We start from the raw sequence: 14,419 nt of genomic DNA, 5'->3' as shown, positions 1-14,419 counted from the left end.
CGCTGAGGCTGCAGGCAGGTCAGCCTGCTCCCTGCCAGCATCCCTCCGCTTGGCCCCCAGGGCTTTTGCTCCTTTCCGCAGGGTGGGGTGGGACTGGCTGATTTTTTGGAGTTAATCCCGATTCCTCCCGTTGGCTCCAGCTGGCACTTCCCCTGGGGATGGCTTACGGTCTCAGGCTGGGATCTTGGCCAGGGCTGGATAGCGAGGAGAGAGGGGCTCCCTGTGCTGGCTGAAAACCAGCCTTGTGGAGCTGTCTCTGGCCACTCATCTTAAAATTTGGTTCCACCTCCAGAAATGAGACCCCAAGCTCCTTCCATGGGACAGAAAACATCCATATTCTCTTCCTCCCTGGGTACAGCTTACTGTTTTTACTGACATGGGGGAATTGAAATCAGGCAGCACTCGACTTCTCAACCCATAACAAGACCCAGCACTTGCTACGCAATTGCATAGCAGCAATGCGGCTTTTCTTGGCTCATGGATATTTGCATTTTAATTCTGGAGGTCCATACCTCAAAATCAGCCTGAGTTATTTTAGGGAGGAGCAGTGAACATGAAGGAGAGGATGCTCCTTTCCGTGACCAACTCCTCAGAACAGTATGTGAAACTTTTTGGCCTCTTAACGTCCCGAGCATGAGAGTCACGGAAAAAGAAGATAAGCCTGCCGTTAATGCCCACTCTTATTTTCCTAGCATATCTCTGCTAATTTTTGTGTAGGGTGACTCCCAAATACTCCCTCTCAATTAGGCGCCTGCTTTCCTGTTTTGGCAGCGGCTCTCAGGTGCCCTGTGAAAGCAGAGTGGGTGGGGGCGGTTGTTGGGAGGGAGGGCTGGCGTTAATTTGGTTGCGCTTTGTTGGGGAGATGAAAGGAATTACAACATGAGCAGAAGGGGCCTGACAACAGCCCCTTAAATTGCTGGTGGGGGGGAAATAGATTATTATGTGGGGAATTCAATAATTGGGTCCTCTTGGGCTGGGATACTGTGTGGCTGGGTGAGCGTGGAGCCCAGCCGTGTGGGGCTGAGCCCCTCTCGTCCCGGCTGGGAAAGCCTAGTGTTTTATTTCTGAGGGACACAGAGCAGCTTGAAAGGTGTATTACTGTCAGGGTGCTTCTGCTTGGGATTATTTTCCATGCAAACCACTTGCTTCATGTCACTCACTTGGGTTTCAGCTTCCCAAAGCTGCTCACACAGAGCCCAGAAAACACATTTCTCATCCTCGCTTCTTCCTTCAAGGGATTCATCCCCCTTGGGCATTCTGTGGCTGAGCTGAGGGAGCTGATGCTCTCCTGTGGGTACCGTGGGTGAGAAGCTGTGGGAGATGAACATTGCCTGGGGCTGCTCCAGCAGACGGGGAACCTGCAATTGTCGAAGTGATCTATGTGTGTAAACACTCTGGTGTTGTAAAGATCCCTCAAATGGTGCCTCAGGGGCTTCGATGGCTTGAATTAATTAAATATATTCGCACATATTTAGTATGAAAGTGATCAAAGCATCCTAATCGCAGAGCTTTTGCTTGGTTCTGGGTTATTTTATTTTATTTTTGGGCATGAAGGGTGTGCCCCAATTTCATAAGAGAGGGTGCAGGAAGGATGTGTGTGTCAGAAGATGATCTGCAGCTAATCCCAGAGGCTTTATCCCGGCTGATTGCTGACTTCCTGGCCTGAGACACATCTGGAAACTGGCATCAAATTCCAAGTCGAAATCACTGAGTGAGCGGCAGCACGGAAAAAAAAAATCCCACTTTGCTACTGAACAAGGTAGACACCGTGGTGAATAAAAGCAGGAGGCTGCTAATACGCTCTTTATTTATTAAAAAACACAGGACTGCTTTCCCCAGGTTTTTCCAATTATAGTGCATTGAATGGCCCTGACATCACTCTTGAGCCGGGGCCAGCCTATTCAACAGTCTGGCGAAGACATTTATTAACTGGTTACCTGCCAATTGTCTGGGCTAGGAGCTGCGGGACACATGTGTTTTGAAAAGTGATAACATTGTTAGGGGCCTTATTTAGATAGCGAGAGGAAAGCTACACCACTCTGTCTAGGCGCTCCAAAGTAGGTATTTAAAGCAGTTTATTTAAAAAAAAAAATTAAATTGAGATGTAGCTTTGCTGCATGTTTCCACTCTGCTGCCCTGTTTGTAGGTAGGTTTTCACACTGCTTCCTCGTTGGAGAATGCCTGACAGCAGGACTTTGTCGAGGAGCAGCGGTCTCATCTGCCGGCGGATGCTGCTGGCTGGGGACCGGGGCTGGCATCCCTGTGCCCTTGCTCTGCTGAGGCCAGGCGGGATTTCTGAGCCCACCACCCTGGAGTATCTCCCAGGGTGTGGGTGAGGAGGAGGGGAGTCCCTGTCCTCCTTCACCTGCTGGCTGTGCTGGGGATGCCATGTGTGTGTAACCTGCTCATAGAAATTTCCAGTGATGGATCCTCTGATGCATCCATGGGTTCCCTGCTGTAGTCACAGTTTCTCAGGCTAACCCCCACTTCCTGTTGGACCAGTTGGAGCGGGGCCAGCGGAGGCCACAAAAATGATCTGAGGGCTGGAACACCTCTGCTGTGAAGAAAGACTGAGAGGTTGGGGTGGTTCAGCCTGGAGAAGAGAAGGCTCCGGGGAGACCTCGTTGCAGACTTTCAGTACTTAAGAGGGGTAAGAGAGGGACAATCCTTTTAGCAGGGCCTGTTGTGACAGGACAAGGGGTGATGGTTTTAAACTGAAAGAAGGTAGATTTAGATTAGATCTAAGGGAGACATTTTTTACTCTCAGGGTGGGGAGACCCTGGCCCAGGTTGCCCAGAGAGGTGGGAGAACCCCCATCCCTGGAACCATTCCAGGTCAGGTTGGACCCTGGGGCTCTGAGCAACCTGCTGCAGTTACAGATGTTCCTGCTTATTGCAGGGGGGTTGGACCAGATGACCTTTAAAAGTTCCTCCCCACCCAAACCATTCTATGGTTCTATGATTAACTGCAAACCCCAGTGCTTTGGGTCTTTTGAGGACCTGGGGACCAGCTCATGTCCTTTCTGCATTAAACTACCGTGCTTGAAATGCCTCTTGTGCTTCTCTTTGGTCTTGTCCGGGCTGGGCCATCTAAGCAGCCACATTGGGCGTGGGCGCAAGCTGCCCTCTGCCACATGCTGCCAAGGAGGAGGAGGAGGGTCTCGGCCTTATTTGACACCCTGAAACATGCCACCGCATGGTGCCGTCAGGCCGGGCAGGCCTGGGTCCGCCCCTGGAGCAGCAGAGGGTTTGCTGAGGCTGTTACAGGTTTAAACTTGCTTAATAGGTAATGCTGCTCCTGATTTACGTAAACAGGACGTTTTGTACACGGTTGATTTAACCTGTAATGTCTTTGCTGTTTCCCTGCGAGGCAACGCTCAGCTCATCTTCCTAGAGCTTGTACATAAATCCTGGGATACCTCGGCTGGCTTTGTCCCCTGCTAGACGCTGCCTTCGCGTGGGCTTTCCCCACCCGCTCCCCCCACGAAACCTCCCGTGCAGGCTCTCTATTCAGCAGCAGCTCGTTTAATGCTAGAGACCTGATAAAACTGACTGGCTTGAGGAAGACCTATCTCATCCCATAATCTCTCCATCTCTCCCTGTTGCTGTGTTTAAACGGGACCGCTTTATGTACTTGCGTTGATTCTTTTTTTTTTTTTTCTGCTGCTACATAATTGTTTTCAAATGATGGAGATATTTTACCTCCTCTTTTTTCATCCCCCCAGTGTTTAATTCTAGTCACAGTTCAGCCGTGCCCTGAACCAGTTTTCCTTATTTAAAAATTTGATTTATGAAGATAATTTCTAGATATTAGCTTCTTTCTCCAGCTGCTTCTAGTTCACATTCCTCTCCTAGGCTAAAGAGAAAACTTTGTGTGGGGTGTGGGTCCTTATCTACAGCTTATCATCTTCTCTGCTGGCTTGTGTTAACGGTTTTTGGCCTTTTTTGGCTGTAGGTGAGAGATTTTAACCTGGTTGTACCTCCTCTGGCCTGGATGATGGCCCAGTGGTTCTTGCTGGTTTCCTGCTCAAAGGGGAAATGCATGCATTGAAACATGGTAGGGAAAATGTATTCTCTGATTTAAACTGAATTCAATTAGTAGTTTCAAACAAACCACGAAAATCCTTTTGGGTGACAACATCTTGCTCAACCTTTCCAAAATCAAACACTGTTTGATTTCTGTTTGCTTTATGGTCTGAAACTAGACTGGGAGCCGGAGCCGTGTGTGTTGTATGGAATATAACGAAACCTCCCAAAAATGAAATCAAACTATCATTTTACAATCAAAAAATCAGCAAATGGAATATTTTTCTTTTGAAATACCATTGTCACCTGGATGATAGATCCATGACTTGGAAGTATGGGATGTTCTAGTCTTGAGTGTGGCAGAAGACTCTGTAGACTGCGGCAGGGTCTGGTGGGTTATGTTGCATTTTGGGTAAAAAAGACAGGGATTTGATCCATGTCGATTGGGCCTCGTCCCAAGCGATAACAGAGTAGCTCCGAGTTAGAAAGGAGGTCACTGCAACGGGTCCAGAGGATGTGTGTCATCCTTGCTGCTGCTCAACTGCTGTTCATTTTCCTCCCATTGTTGTGCCTTGACTCAGGCTAAATTCTGATTTCTCAAGGCTTGGGCGTTTCAGCAGAGAAGTTGTGCAGAGACTCCCACAACCAGGGACTCTGGGCATGACATCTAAGAAATACCACTGTATAATTAATAATAATATCCCATCGATGCAAACTGTTTTCCTAGAAAAAGGATGAAGGGAGGGACGTTTTGCTTCTCATCCTGCCTGTAAGGAATAAAGTAATTTCCGCTGACTGGTGTGAATACCACTGAATAAGCCAGGTAGCGGATACCACATCAAAAAATAAAATAGTAAGGGAAGGATTTTATATATTATAGCAAGTTTGGTGCTTAGCATTTAAATAATATGAAACATAGTGGACTTTATAAAGTTTAAATACCCATGTTGAAATATCTTCCTTTTTTTTTCCTAATCAAAATTTCAGACTTTCCAACCACCTGCAGAAAATATAAATTTTTTTTTTTCCCCAAAAAATAATTATCAACCTACAGAGACAGACTAAGTTCCAAACAGCTCCACTAGCTACTTCCACAGGCACATTCCTGCATTTTCTTTTACTTAAGCTGCGCTTTCATGATGGGGAGCTGCCCCTGTGGGCGCTTTTGAACTCTGTGTGTGCACTTGTGTACCCTGCTGGTTTTCCACTTCTCCATCCTCCCGAGAAGCCAACGTGGAGATGAGGCAGGCACATGGGGAGCTGAGTGGAAATCATTGTTCCCTCCCACCCAGCCTGGTCCCACCGGAGATGCAGTGTGGCTGGGGAAGGCCTGGGGGGAGCATAGGCTGCTTCACTATCCAAGCGAGGTGACAGCATCCAGCAAATGAAAATTGGCCCGTAAACACAAACATCAGAGGCAGACTTAAGCAGTCCCCTTTGTTTATTCTGCCTTTGGTCCTATTTTTAGCTGTTGGCCAGCACCCATTATTGCAGATCCGTTGGCTTTGGGGAGAGGAAGATGCTCGTGACCTGATAGTTCTTGTGGCTGGGATGCTTCACAGGATGGAGAGTAGAGTCTGAGTGCGTTTAATGGGGCTGCATTTACCAGAGGGGGAGGATGGAAGTGCTTCAGTTTGTCCCATATGCAAAGGACTGATGGTCCCCAAGCAGGTTTTTTGCAGGTTTCCTCAAACAGATCAACCCGTGGCACTTCTGCTCTAGGCTTTCTGGCTTGCCAGAGGGTTTTCAGTGCACAAATCCCATGCCCCTCCATACCTCCTGTAACATGGCAGACCATTGGTCCAGATGGTGCTAACCCTCTCTCCAAGAGCATCCCGTGGCAGGCCAGGCTGCTGGGTGTGCTGCCGAAACCCCAGGCAACTTGAGAAGAGGTTGTCTGCTACATCCGGAGTCCTTGGAGAAGAAAAAGACGAGTGAGTGCTTTCCCTGATGATAGCGCTGTCAGTCTCCACGCTTGGTAATTTGTCTGCTCCACTGAGAAGTGTTTATGCCCGGTGGTGATTCATTGTCCTGCAGCACGGTTACTGGCAGCCTGTCTCTGTGCTGTCACTTGAAGTGTGACCAAAATACCCCGATTTTGTCACCGCCAGCAGTGGCCAGAACAAGCAGGTGCAGCGGAGGGTGGTTTTCGGGAGAGGGTTAATGGAGGGATCCCTTGGAGCCCATGGTGGCAGGAAGCCGTATTGTGTGTTGACTTTAATCAGGAGGTTTGGGAGATCAGCTCTGGAGCAGAAAACAGGGGCTCAGGAGGAACAAACACTGCTGCTTCAGAAGGGCGGCGATTTCCTTTTGGGTAAACACGTCATTAATCTCAGGGAGCACATTCTTTTCCATCAAAAGATAAGGGATTCGAGTTGCCTTTCTCAGGGCTTGGTCTTTGTAGATTGTTTTAACTGTGGCTTTCGCTCCTTCAATTACAGACTTTACATAATCTCTCATTTTGGGTTTGCCGGGCTCATTATGGGTGCAGAGAAAAAGCCTTGAGCAAGGGAACTCCTTTCCTTCTTTCTTTAAAATCGCTCTGATCTTCTCACCCCACTCCCACTTGCCAATTTTTTTCACTAAAACCTGTCTAGTTTATACTATGTGCAGCTCTGATGGATTAGAAACGTAAGCGTGCTGTTCGTCCTCGTTTATGACACTCTGTCTGTAGTGCTAATGATAAAATAGGTGCCTGTTTGTTCACCACAAGTGGAAAGATAGCAATGCGCTCCTCTCCCTGCCCCTTGCTGTTGAGCTGTGCTTGAGGACACCAGTTACTGTGGCCAGCGAGGCGTGGGATGATGCTGGCTATGGCACCCAGTGCTTCATTTTCAGCTGGCACCATCCCACTGAGCGGGGAGACAGCAGTGGCAGAGCTGCTGCTTTCACTGCTGCTGCCTGTGGCTCGGCGTCTGTGGTCACTCTGAGCTCTTTTAATAGTAGATGTGTTTAACTGGTATCTAGGGGTGTGATTACAGAGAGAATTGAGTCCCTTCATGATCTTACCTCCTCTTCTTCCCAATGCTTTGTGCTTAGGGCTGCCAGCAGGCAGGGTTGGGGTGGGGTAGGCATATAGAGAGTGAATCTGCAGGGATGGGTATCAGAAGTCTTGGGTTTGCTCTTCTCCCTCTGGGCTGAGCTGCACATGCCTCATTTCCAGCTATGGAGCTGTGCTGCTGCCCACAAGTCCAGTGTGCTCCTGGCTGGTAGGAAATGTGCACTGATCCACACTGACTCCCATGGCACACGTGTTGCACTGGGGCAGCAGAAAAGGGCATTCTGGGTTGGGTGAGTGTTGTCCTCTGGGTAGATGAGTCCAGTGGTAACTGTAAGGAGACAGGAACATCAGTTTTTTCAATCTGTCCCATCCTGCTCCAGCTCTGCCCCCCTGCAGCTCTTCACTACTTCTGTTTCCTCCCAGTCTTCCAGGTAAAATTTGTATATCCAAAGGTGAAGCAGGAGATGTCCTGGGAAATGTTAAAACATCTTCATATCCCTGTACAAGTTCAGTAAAGGTCATGGTTATTCTCTGTACCTGCCAGCATAGCTCTGCCTCTTAACGTGCTTTGCTTTCATGACCCACCAGTTCTCTGTCTCTTAGAGAACTGGGACTTTCTGGTGAAAATTTGTTCACGCATCTCACAGGCCGAGTGTCAGCCCAAGCTGAGCAGTGGACTAGTAGCATGGAAGAGCCATTGTGCTGTTCTCTGTCTACCTCCAGCACTGCTTCTCTCTCACTGTTTTCCTTCCCAACTTTTCCTTGTCTTTGTCATACTCTCTGCCTCCACCTGCCCTGTACCAGGCTGGCAGTAGTAGGGCAATGGCTGGGATTAGCGATGGTAGTGTTGGACCTGCTGGGAAAAAATACTGGGAGGACCTTGGGAGCTGGAGCTGGGCAGTTGCAAAGGCATGGCTGAAGAAGTAGCTTGGCCTTGGAAGAGTGTGGAAATGTGATTGTTGATGTCGGTATTCAAAAAGCTCAAACACAAGAAGCCAAGCACGTGCACAGAAGGATGCAGAAGGATGGGGCTTGCAACTTTACTGCTTTGATTTATTTTTTTATTCTGTTGGGAAAGGTGATTCAAGTGCTATTTGTGACCCCCGTGCCCTCTTCATGCATCTTTGATGATGCCAATCCACTGGAGAGGTGCACTGTTTTCCGTGACCTTCCTTGGGTGTGCTGCGTGCTTTTGCTGAGCTCTGGTTGTGGTCAGCCCGACCCACGTTCTTCTCAGGTGCATCTGAGACCCCCCTTTGCTGGGGAGGCCCAGAGCCATCCTGAGCATGGCTGCATCAGTGCAGATCATTGTTCTGAGCTGTGGTGTTGGAGGATCCTGTGCTGCTTGGTGCCTCAAATTAATTTTCAGCATTTGTGTAGCGCGGGAGTAATACAAAGATAAGGCTGTGGGGTTTGGGTGACGTTCATGGCTTTGCATCCATCTCTGCACGCCCACAGTTTCTCTGTGTATAGTTAATCCTGTGTATCTGCAGTTGCACACTGAGATGCTGAAAAGGCTGTTGCTGGTGGTGGTTTGCTATCAAATGTTGCGTCATGATAGCCAAGCATGCCTGACTTTCCCAGCAAGTGAAGAAGCTGTTCTCCTGTGATAGGCTATGTAGGGTCAGTGAGTATGTTTGGTGACCACAGATCATCCATGGATGAACTTCTTCTGCAGGCAAGGGAAGAATTAGTATTGCAAGGGTTTTTGGAGGAAGAATTTCACTGCTTCCATGCTACAGAGCGCTCTGACCTATGTAGAAATTAATTTGATCTAAGCCGCTCAGCAGTCATCTGATACACAACAACTTCTGAGAGTTACCAGCCTGACAGGGCTTGACTTGTCCAGCAGGGAGTTAGCCGTTCAGAAGTCCTGTACCTTTCCCTTGGCTAAGAGTTTGGAGAATGAAAATACACACGTGGCTGGTGAGGAGTGAAACTTTATCTTCCTGCAGAGTTGTGTGTTCACATGAGGATGGCAGCTGAGGTCCATTCCTGTTTTCTCTGCCATGGGTATCTTGAGCACCAGCGCTTCGCTCTGGGTTGTGTCCTTGGACTGGTGTCTGAGGGGAACAACTGGATTTTGGAGCTTACGCCAGAAGGGTTTAGAGATGGAAGAAGAAACGGGAAAGAGAGCAAGGAGATAATTATGCCAGGGATATATAATTACTCCTTGGCTGTCCGTGTCTTACATCACGCAGGATCCAGAAAATGATGGGGTCTGACCTGGGAAATGTGCCGCAAGAAAAACGCTTCCAGCTGTTCCTCTGAAAGTGAATTTCAGCAAGTACCTTCCAGGTGGGAATATGTGGGCTTACTTATTTAGGAAGAGAAAAAAATCTCACCATTTCAAGCCTTCAGCATTCACCTTCATAATTAAAATCACTAATCACAAGCATAGCACAATACGTGACCGTCTTGTGGGAGCTGTTTCTTAAGGTGGTTTTCCATTTTTGCACTATTTAGCCTCTGCCTCGGTGCCAGGGTTTACTTAACCTTAAGCTTGCGAACAGGCTTATTGAATTTGGCCAAGACTTGACTAATCTGTAATGAGCTCCAGATTGCCTGGAACTTGGCAGCGCCTTTGTCCTCTGTGCCGTTGCATAATGGCCTGACCCCACGTAACCACAGCTTCGCCTCACACCCCTTCTCCAACTTCTTTGAGTCCTGCTCTGAAGCCCCAGGTTTCACAGAGGGACTGCCCTGCTAGGGAGTGTCCCAAGTGCCGAAAACCTCCTTGGCTGCTTTCATCTTCTTCCAGGGGGTGAGAGGTGGGAGAGGTTAGATATCAGGAAGAACTTCTTTACAGAGAGGGTTGTGTAGCATTGGAACAGGCTGCCTGGGGAGGTAATGGAGTCCCCATCCTTGGAATTTTAAAAGACGTGCAGATGTGGCGCTGAGCGACATGGTTGAGGGACCCTGGCAGTGCAGGGTGGATGGTTGGGCTTGATGATCTAAAAGGTCTCTTCCAACCAGATGATGCTGTGATTCTGTGATTCTATGAAAACCTCATGTGGAAACCAGCTGAGGTGGAGAGGAGATGCAGTGGTGGCAACCAAGCGAAGGCTGGTACCTTCTCCCAAGCATTCGTGGTGGCCAGGAGACATCAGAATCCTGTCCATCTTTCTCCTCCTCCTCTGCCTGCATTGGGCTGATGTGCAGCCCCCCTTGTGGTCTCCCTGCGCTTGTGAGTGGAGTTTGTTCATCATGGAAGCTTTTCCATTTGAAACTTGCTTGGTGGTTTTTATTGTTTATTACATCAATTTAATAAGGACAATTGGAAGGGTTTAATTTGTCAGAAATCACAGGAATAATTCAGATGTTGCTCCAAGACAATTTTTTTCCCCATTGTTTATTTACTTCGGCTCAACCACTTGGGAAACTCATTATTTGCCTGCTCTTTATTGAGTATCTAATGATGAAAATAAGTTGTTACCGCTCTTTATTATGTGTTTCCCATAAGGCTGATGTGGCGCAGAGAAGGAACTGGATTCTTTTCCTTCTAGCATGACGCTGGGAAGATTGTTTATAGCACTTCAGCTCCAGCCCTCTGCAAGCCAACCGAGAGCAGGATCGTTAAAAGCAGGATTTAGAGGCTGTGGGGTTGCATAAATTAATTGAGAGCAAAATTTGTCAGGCAAATGTTTTGCAATGAGCGAAAAGGGAGGAATCTGGCTTGGATCTCATGTACCCAGCAGTAAGCTGAGGGAAAAGATCCTCTTACAGAAAAAAAAAAAAAAGAGAAATTAATAAAATGATCTTGCCTTGTTTGGAGATCAGAGAGCCATATATAGACCCTATCGCATTTCCTTCCCTCCTCCTTCTGAAGCTCGTCCTTTTGAAGTGCACTTCCAGTGGGATGTGGATAATTGACTCTGTGAACAACCGACCGAGTGCTCTGTTGGTTTAACCGATTGGTCTCAGTTGCTGATTCCTGTTTTGTTTTGGATGATTTTCAGCCCAGTTGCCCTGTCAGCTACAATTAGCTCCATTAGTATGACAGCTGGAAGGTCACAGATGACTCGCTCTGATCGTGAGGGCAGCCCGGAGATGCTCACAGCATGGTGTTCTCAGTTCTGTGGTTGTGTGCCGATAGCTTGCTGAAGTTGATGGGGATTGCCAATCCTGGTGTAAAACCAATCAACAGAGATGTGAGATTTGCTTCATGGGAGGGTGATTGACTGAGGAGTGATGTTGCAATAATAAGTAACATTTGGATGAACTTCAGGAAGCTCCTGGTTCTCTATAAGGGGAAAATGTGGAATGGCTGGGCTTCCTCTTGCCTGCCAGAGCCGCAAGGAAAGGATGTGGAAGAGGGATGGAGTTGTAGGCACATCTGTGGCTCTTTCAACAAATCCGTGGCTGTCTTTTTTTTTTTTGTGGTTCCAGTGACACCTGCCATGGTTTTGGGCTTTGTCTCTTCCACTCAGGATTTACACTTCGGGCAGTAAAGTAGGAAAGGGAACAGCAGATGAATGGATGGAGCACAAGGGATCCTTTGACTTCTTAAGGGCTGTAGGGGTCAGATGCACACAGGTGCAGGTCAGGACTCGTGGGTCTCACGGTCTCCCTTTGTCCATGGCATGGCCAAAATGGTGTCACAGAAAATGTAATCTGGTAGTACCCTTGGCCTTTTGTATAAGAAAGGAGACATAAAGCGCACAACATGCCTGGATGAGCCCATCAATGATTTATCTAGCCCCCAAACCCAGTCGGAAGCTCCCAAACTCGGTTGGAAGACCCCAGTGGGAGACGGTGCACTCGCAAATCATGATGCTGTGGCTGGTTCTGCAAGGGTCTGGTTTTGGTTTGGTATTATTTGGTATTTTCCTTAACTGCTTGGATGATGGAAAAGTGAATGTGCAGGTTTAGTTTGCAGATGGCCCGCAGCTGGGAAGGGCTTGCAGCAGCCTGTCTGAGAGGGTCAGTTTTCCAGATGACCTCATGCAAGCAGGGGAAGTGACGTGAAAAGGACGATTTGTGACAAAGTTTCACAGCCTGGCAGAAACTGTCAACTGTGTCAGTGCAGAATGAGGACTGTTTCCAGTAGGTGAGAGGTTACCATTAAAAATGCAGATAGCTTATGGATCAGGCAAGAAATAGCATCATGAACTCCAAACGGCGATTTTGGTTAGACAATAGAGGAAACTTATATGATAGAGACAGGGAAATATGAGAGTAAACCATCAAGAGAGGCTAGAGTCCGCCTCACAGGAGATCGTTAAGAATTGTTGGGGCAAACTTTTGTTGAGAGTGACATAGATGTATTTGATGCTGCTGCTGTGAAGCCCAGGTCGGAGAATGTCTGCAGACCTCCTTGGGACAAGATGTATATCCTGCCCACTCCTTTTGTTTCACTAATAAAATATTAACATTCTTATGAGGAACATGTCTTTTGTGAAAAATCCCTTGCCCAGGGATCAGAATTTTCCTTGAACAGTTCTGCAGACATCTGTGGGGTCCAGAGGTCGGTGTCTTGGGCTGAGTTTATTCCCTTTAAGTCTTTTCTGGGACTCGTTCCTACTGAAGATAGCTGGTGCTTTTAAAAGGACTAGCAGCAGGAGACCTCTTCTGTCAGTGTGTTTCCATCCATGTTTGGGCAACACAATGAATGCAGATGTAGTAGGAAACTTCTGATTATCTATAGGACTTTTCTGTGGCAGCTTCAAAGCTCTGTGGTTAGTTATATTCCAAGACTTTAAATGGCTGCGTCTTGTGTTCAGAGCTCTGATTTAATTTTCCGGTTTAATCTATTGTCCAAACATTATTAATATTGTCTTTGAGGAATGGGACAGCTTTGATGGAGTCTTTTTTTTTAATTTCTGGCCATCACCCTGTGCAGCCATAAACAACAGGCTGCCTGCTAATGAGGAAATTCAAGTTATTGCAGTCGCATGTCTTGTGGAAATAGATTGTAGTGGCAGGAGAAAAAAAAGAACCGACTTTGCTCACCTCCCACCCTTAGCTGGTATGAGCATTTGGGTTACTGACAAGGAGGAGAAGGTTGCCAGATTAAGATACTCTGTTAAAAAGCAGTGTTGTCTGTTGAAAATGAAATTGTTAATTTCATAGATGTATCGTTAATTCCTTAACCTGCTTTCATGAGTTATCTTTTCTACCTATAAGCATCTAAAACCTTTCCGAATTAATGCCCTGCTGGCAGGTCTGCTGTCGGGCTCAACTCTTCCTAACTAATCCAGGTTTGTGGAAGAATTGGACTGGTCCTTCCAGTGTGAAGGAAGGGAGCAGGATCCTCCATTACATACTCGGTAAACCATCTGCATGATGCTGATGTCCTAACCATTGCTTTCTCCTTACTCTCCCATCTTCTGTAAAACTTTTTGTTTGGAAAGTAAAACATGTGTGTGTATGAGCTTGGAAAGAAGATGGTGTGGGGAGTGTGGCACAGCCCAAGGTCTTGGCATTTGCTCCTTGTTGTGCCGCGATAAACATCTTCAGAAGATTTGGGAGGGGCGGTGGCTGGTTGCGATGCACAGCCCCATGTTTAGCCCTGGTGTGGGGATGACAACAGCAACAGGAGAGCAGTGGCGTCAGGAGGGTAAGCACACCACGCAGCAGTGGGCAGTGTTAGAGCACCTTATTCCTTCTCCAGCGGGAAACCCATGTTGTAGGGGAGACCCCACCCTGTAACAAAGTGGCACTGTTGACTTTGGGCACACTGGCAAATGGTGTATAAACCGGGTGTTTTGGTGGCAGCTTCACTGTGTGGGCACATTTCAGGCCTTGTCTGTGCAGGAGCTGGGCTGGCAGAAGCGCAGAACTGGGATACAGTGTGAGGGGTTGCTCGGGGCTGCAGTTGTGGCAGCCTAATTTTGCTCTATTTGGGAAGAGGATTAAAGGGGCTCCGTTAGATGTTAGGTGATCCTTGCCAGTTTTCCTCCATGGACAGGTTTTACAGGACTATGTCCAGCTTACTCACAGACAGGACTGGATGTGATCTGTGATCTAGCTTGGGAGAGCCACCAGAAAGAGAGGGAGAGAGAGAGAGCCTGGTGATGCTTCTTGATGTGCTGCATCACTGCACCTTTCCATGGCGTTTGCACCCTTGTAACCGTGTTGACCTCTTCTCTGCCTTCTCCCCTCAAATCAGTTGACATTCGTCCTTTCAAACTATCCCTGGAAACAGCCGCTGCTGTCGCATGTGTTTAGAGGACAGGTGGTTGCCGAGAGCGGGCTGGAGGCTCTCCTGCAGTCCCTGTGGTTTCTGAGATTCTCCTCTCGCCCTCCATGTCTTCACAGAGCACGGCTTTGTTGGCTACTCCGAAGAGCTTATGTTCAACAACACGCTGCCGGACTACAGCCAGGGGGAGTCCTTCTTCACTGTTTTTGGAGTGTTTTTCCCAGCTGCCACAGGTGCCGTAAGTTTTATTCT

General features: G+C 47.9%; 1 protein-coding gene across 1 annotated transcript in view; it reads left to right on the top strand.

Moving 5' to 3' along the window:
• The window catches only part of SLC12A8 (solute carrier family 12, member 8), a 48,743-nt gene that overhangs the window by 10,895 nt on the left and 23,429 nt on the right, over window positions 1-14,419 (top strand). Inside the window, exon 5 of the mRNA XM_010141865.1 lies at window positions 14,287-14,400. Coding sequence (XP_010140167.1) covers window positions 14,287-14,400 — 114 coding nt within the window. The remainder of the gene's footprint in view (window positions 1-14,286; window positions 14,401-14,419) is intronic.

The sequence above is a fragment of the Buceros rhinoceros genome, unplaced genomic scaffold, assembly GCF_000710305.1.
Source record: "Buceros rhinoceros silvestris isolate BGI_N320 unplaced genomic scaffold, ASM71030v1 scaffold9048, whole genome shotgun sequence".
Classification (NCBI taxonomy): domain Eukaryota; kingdom Metazoa; phylum Chordata; class Aves; order Bucerotiformes; family Bucerotidae; genus Buceros; species Buceros rhinoceros.
Note: the sequence above shows the minus strand (reverse complement) of the source record. Positions and strands in the feature narration are given on the sequence as shown.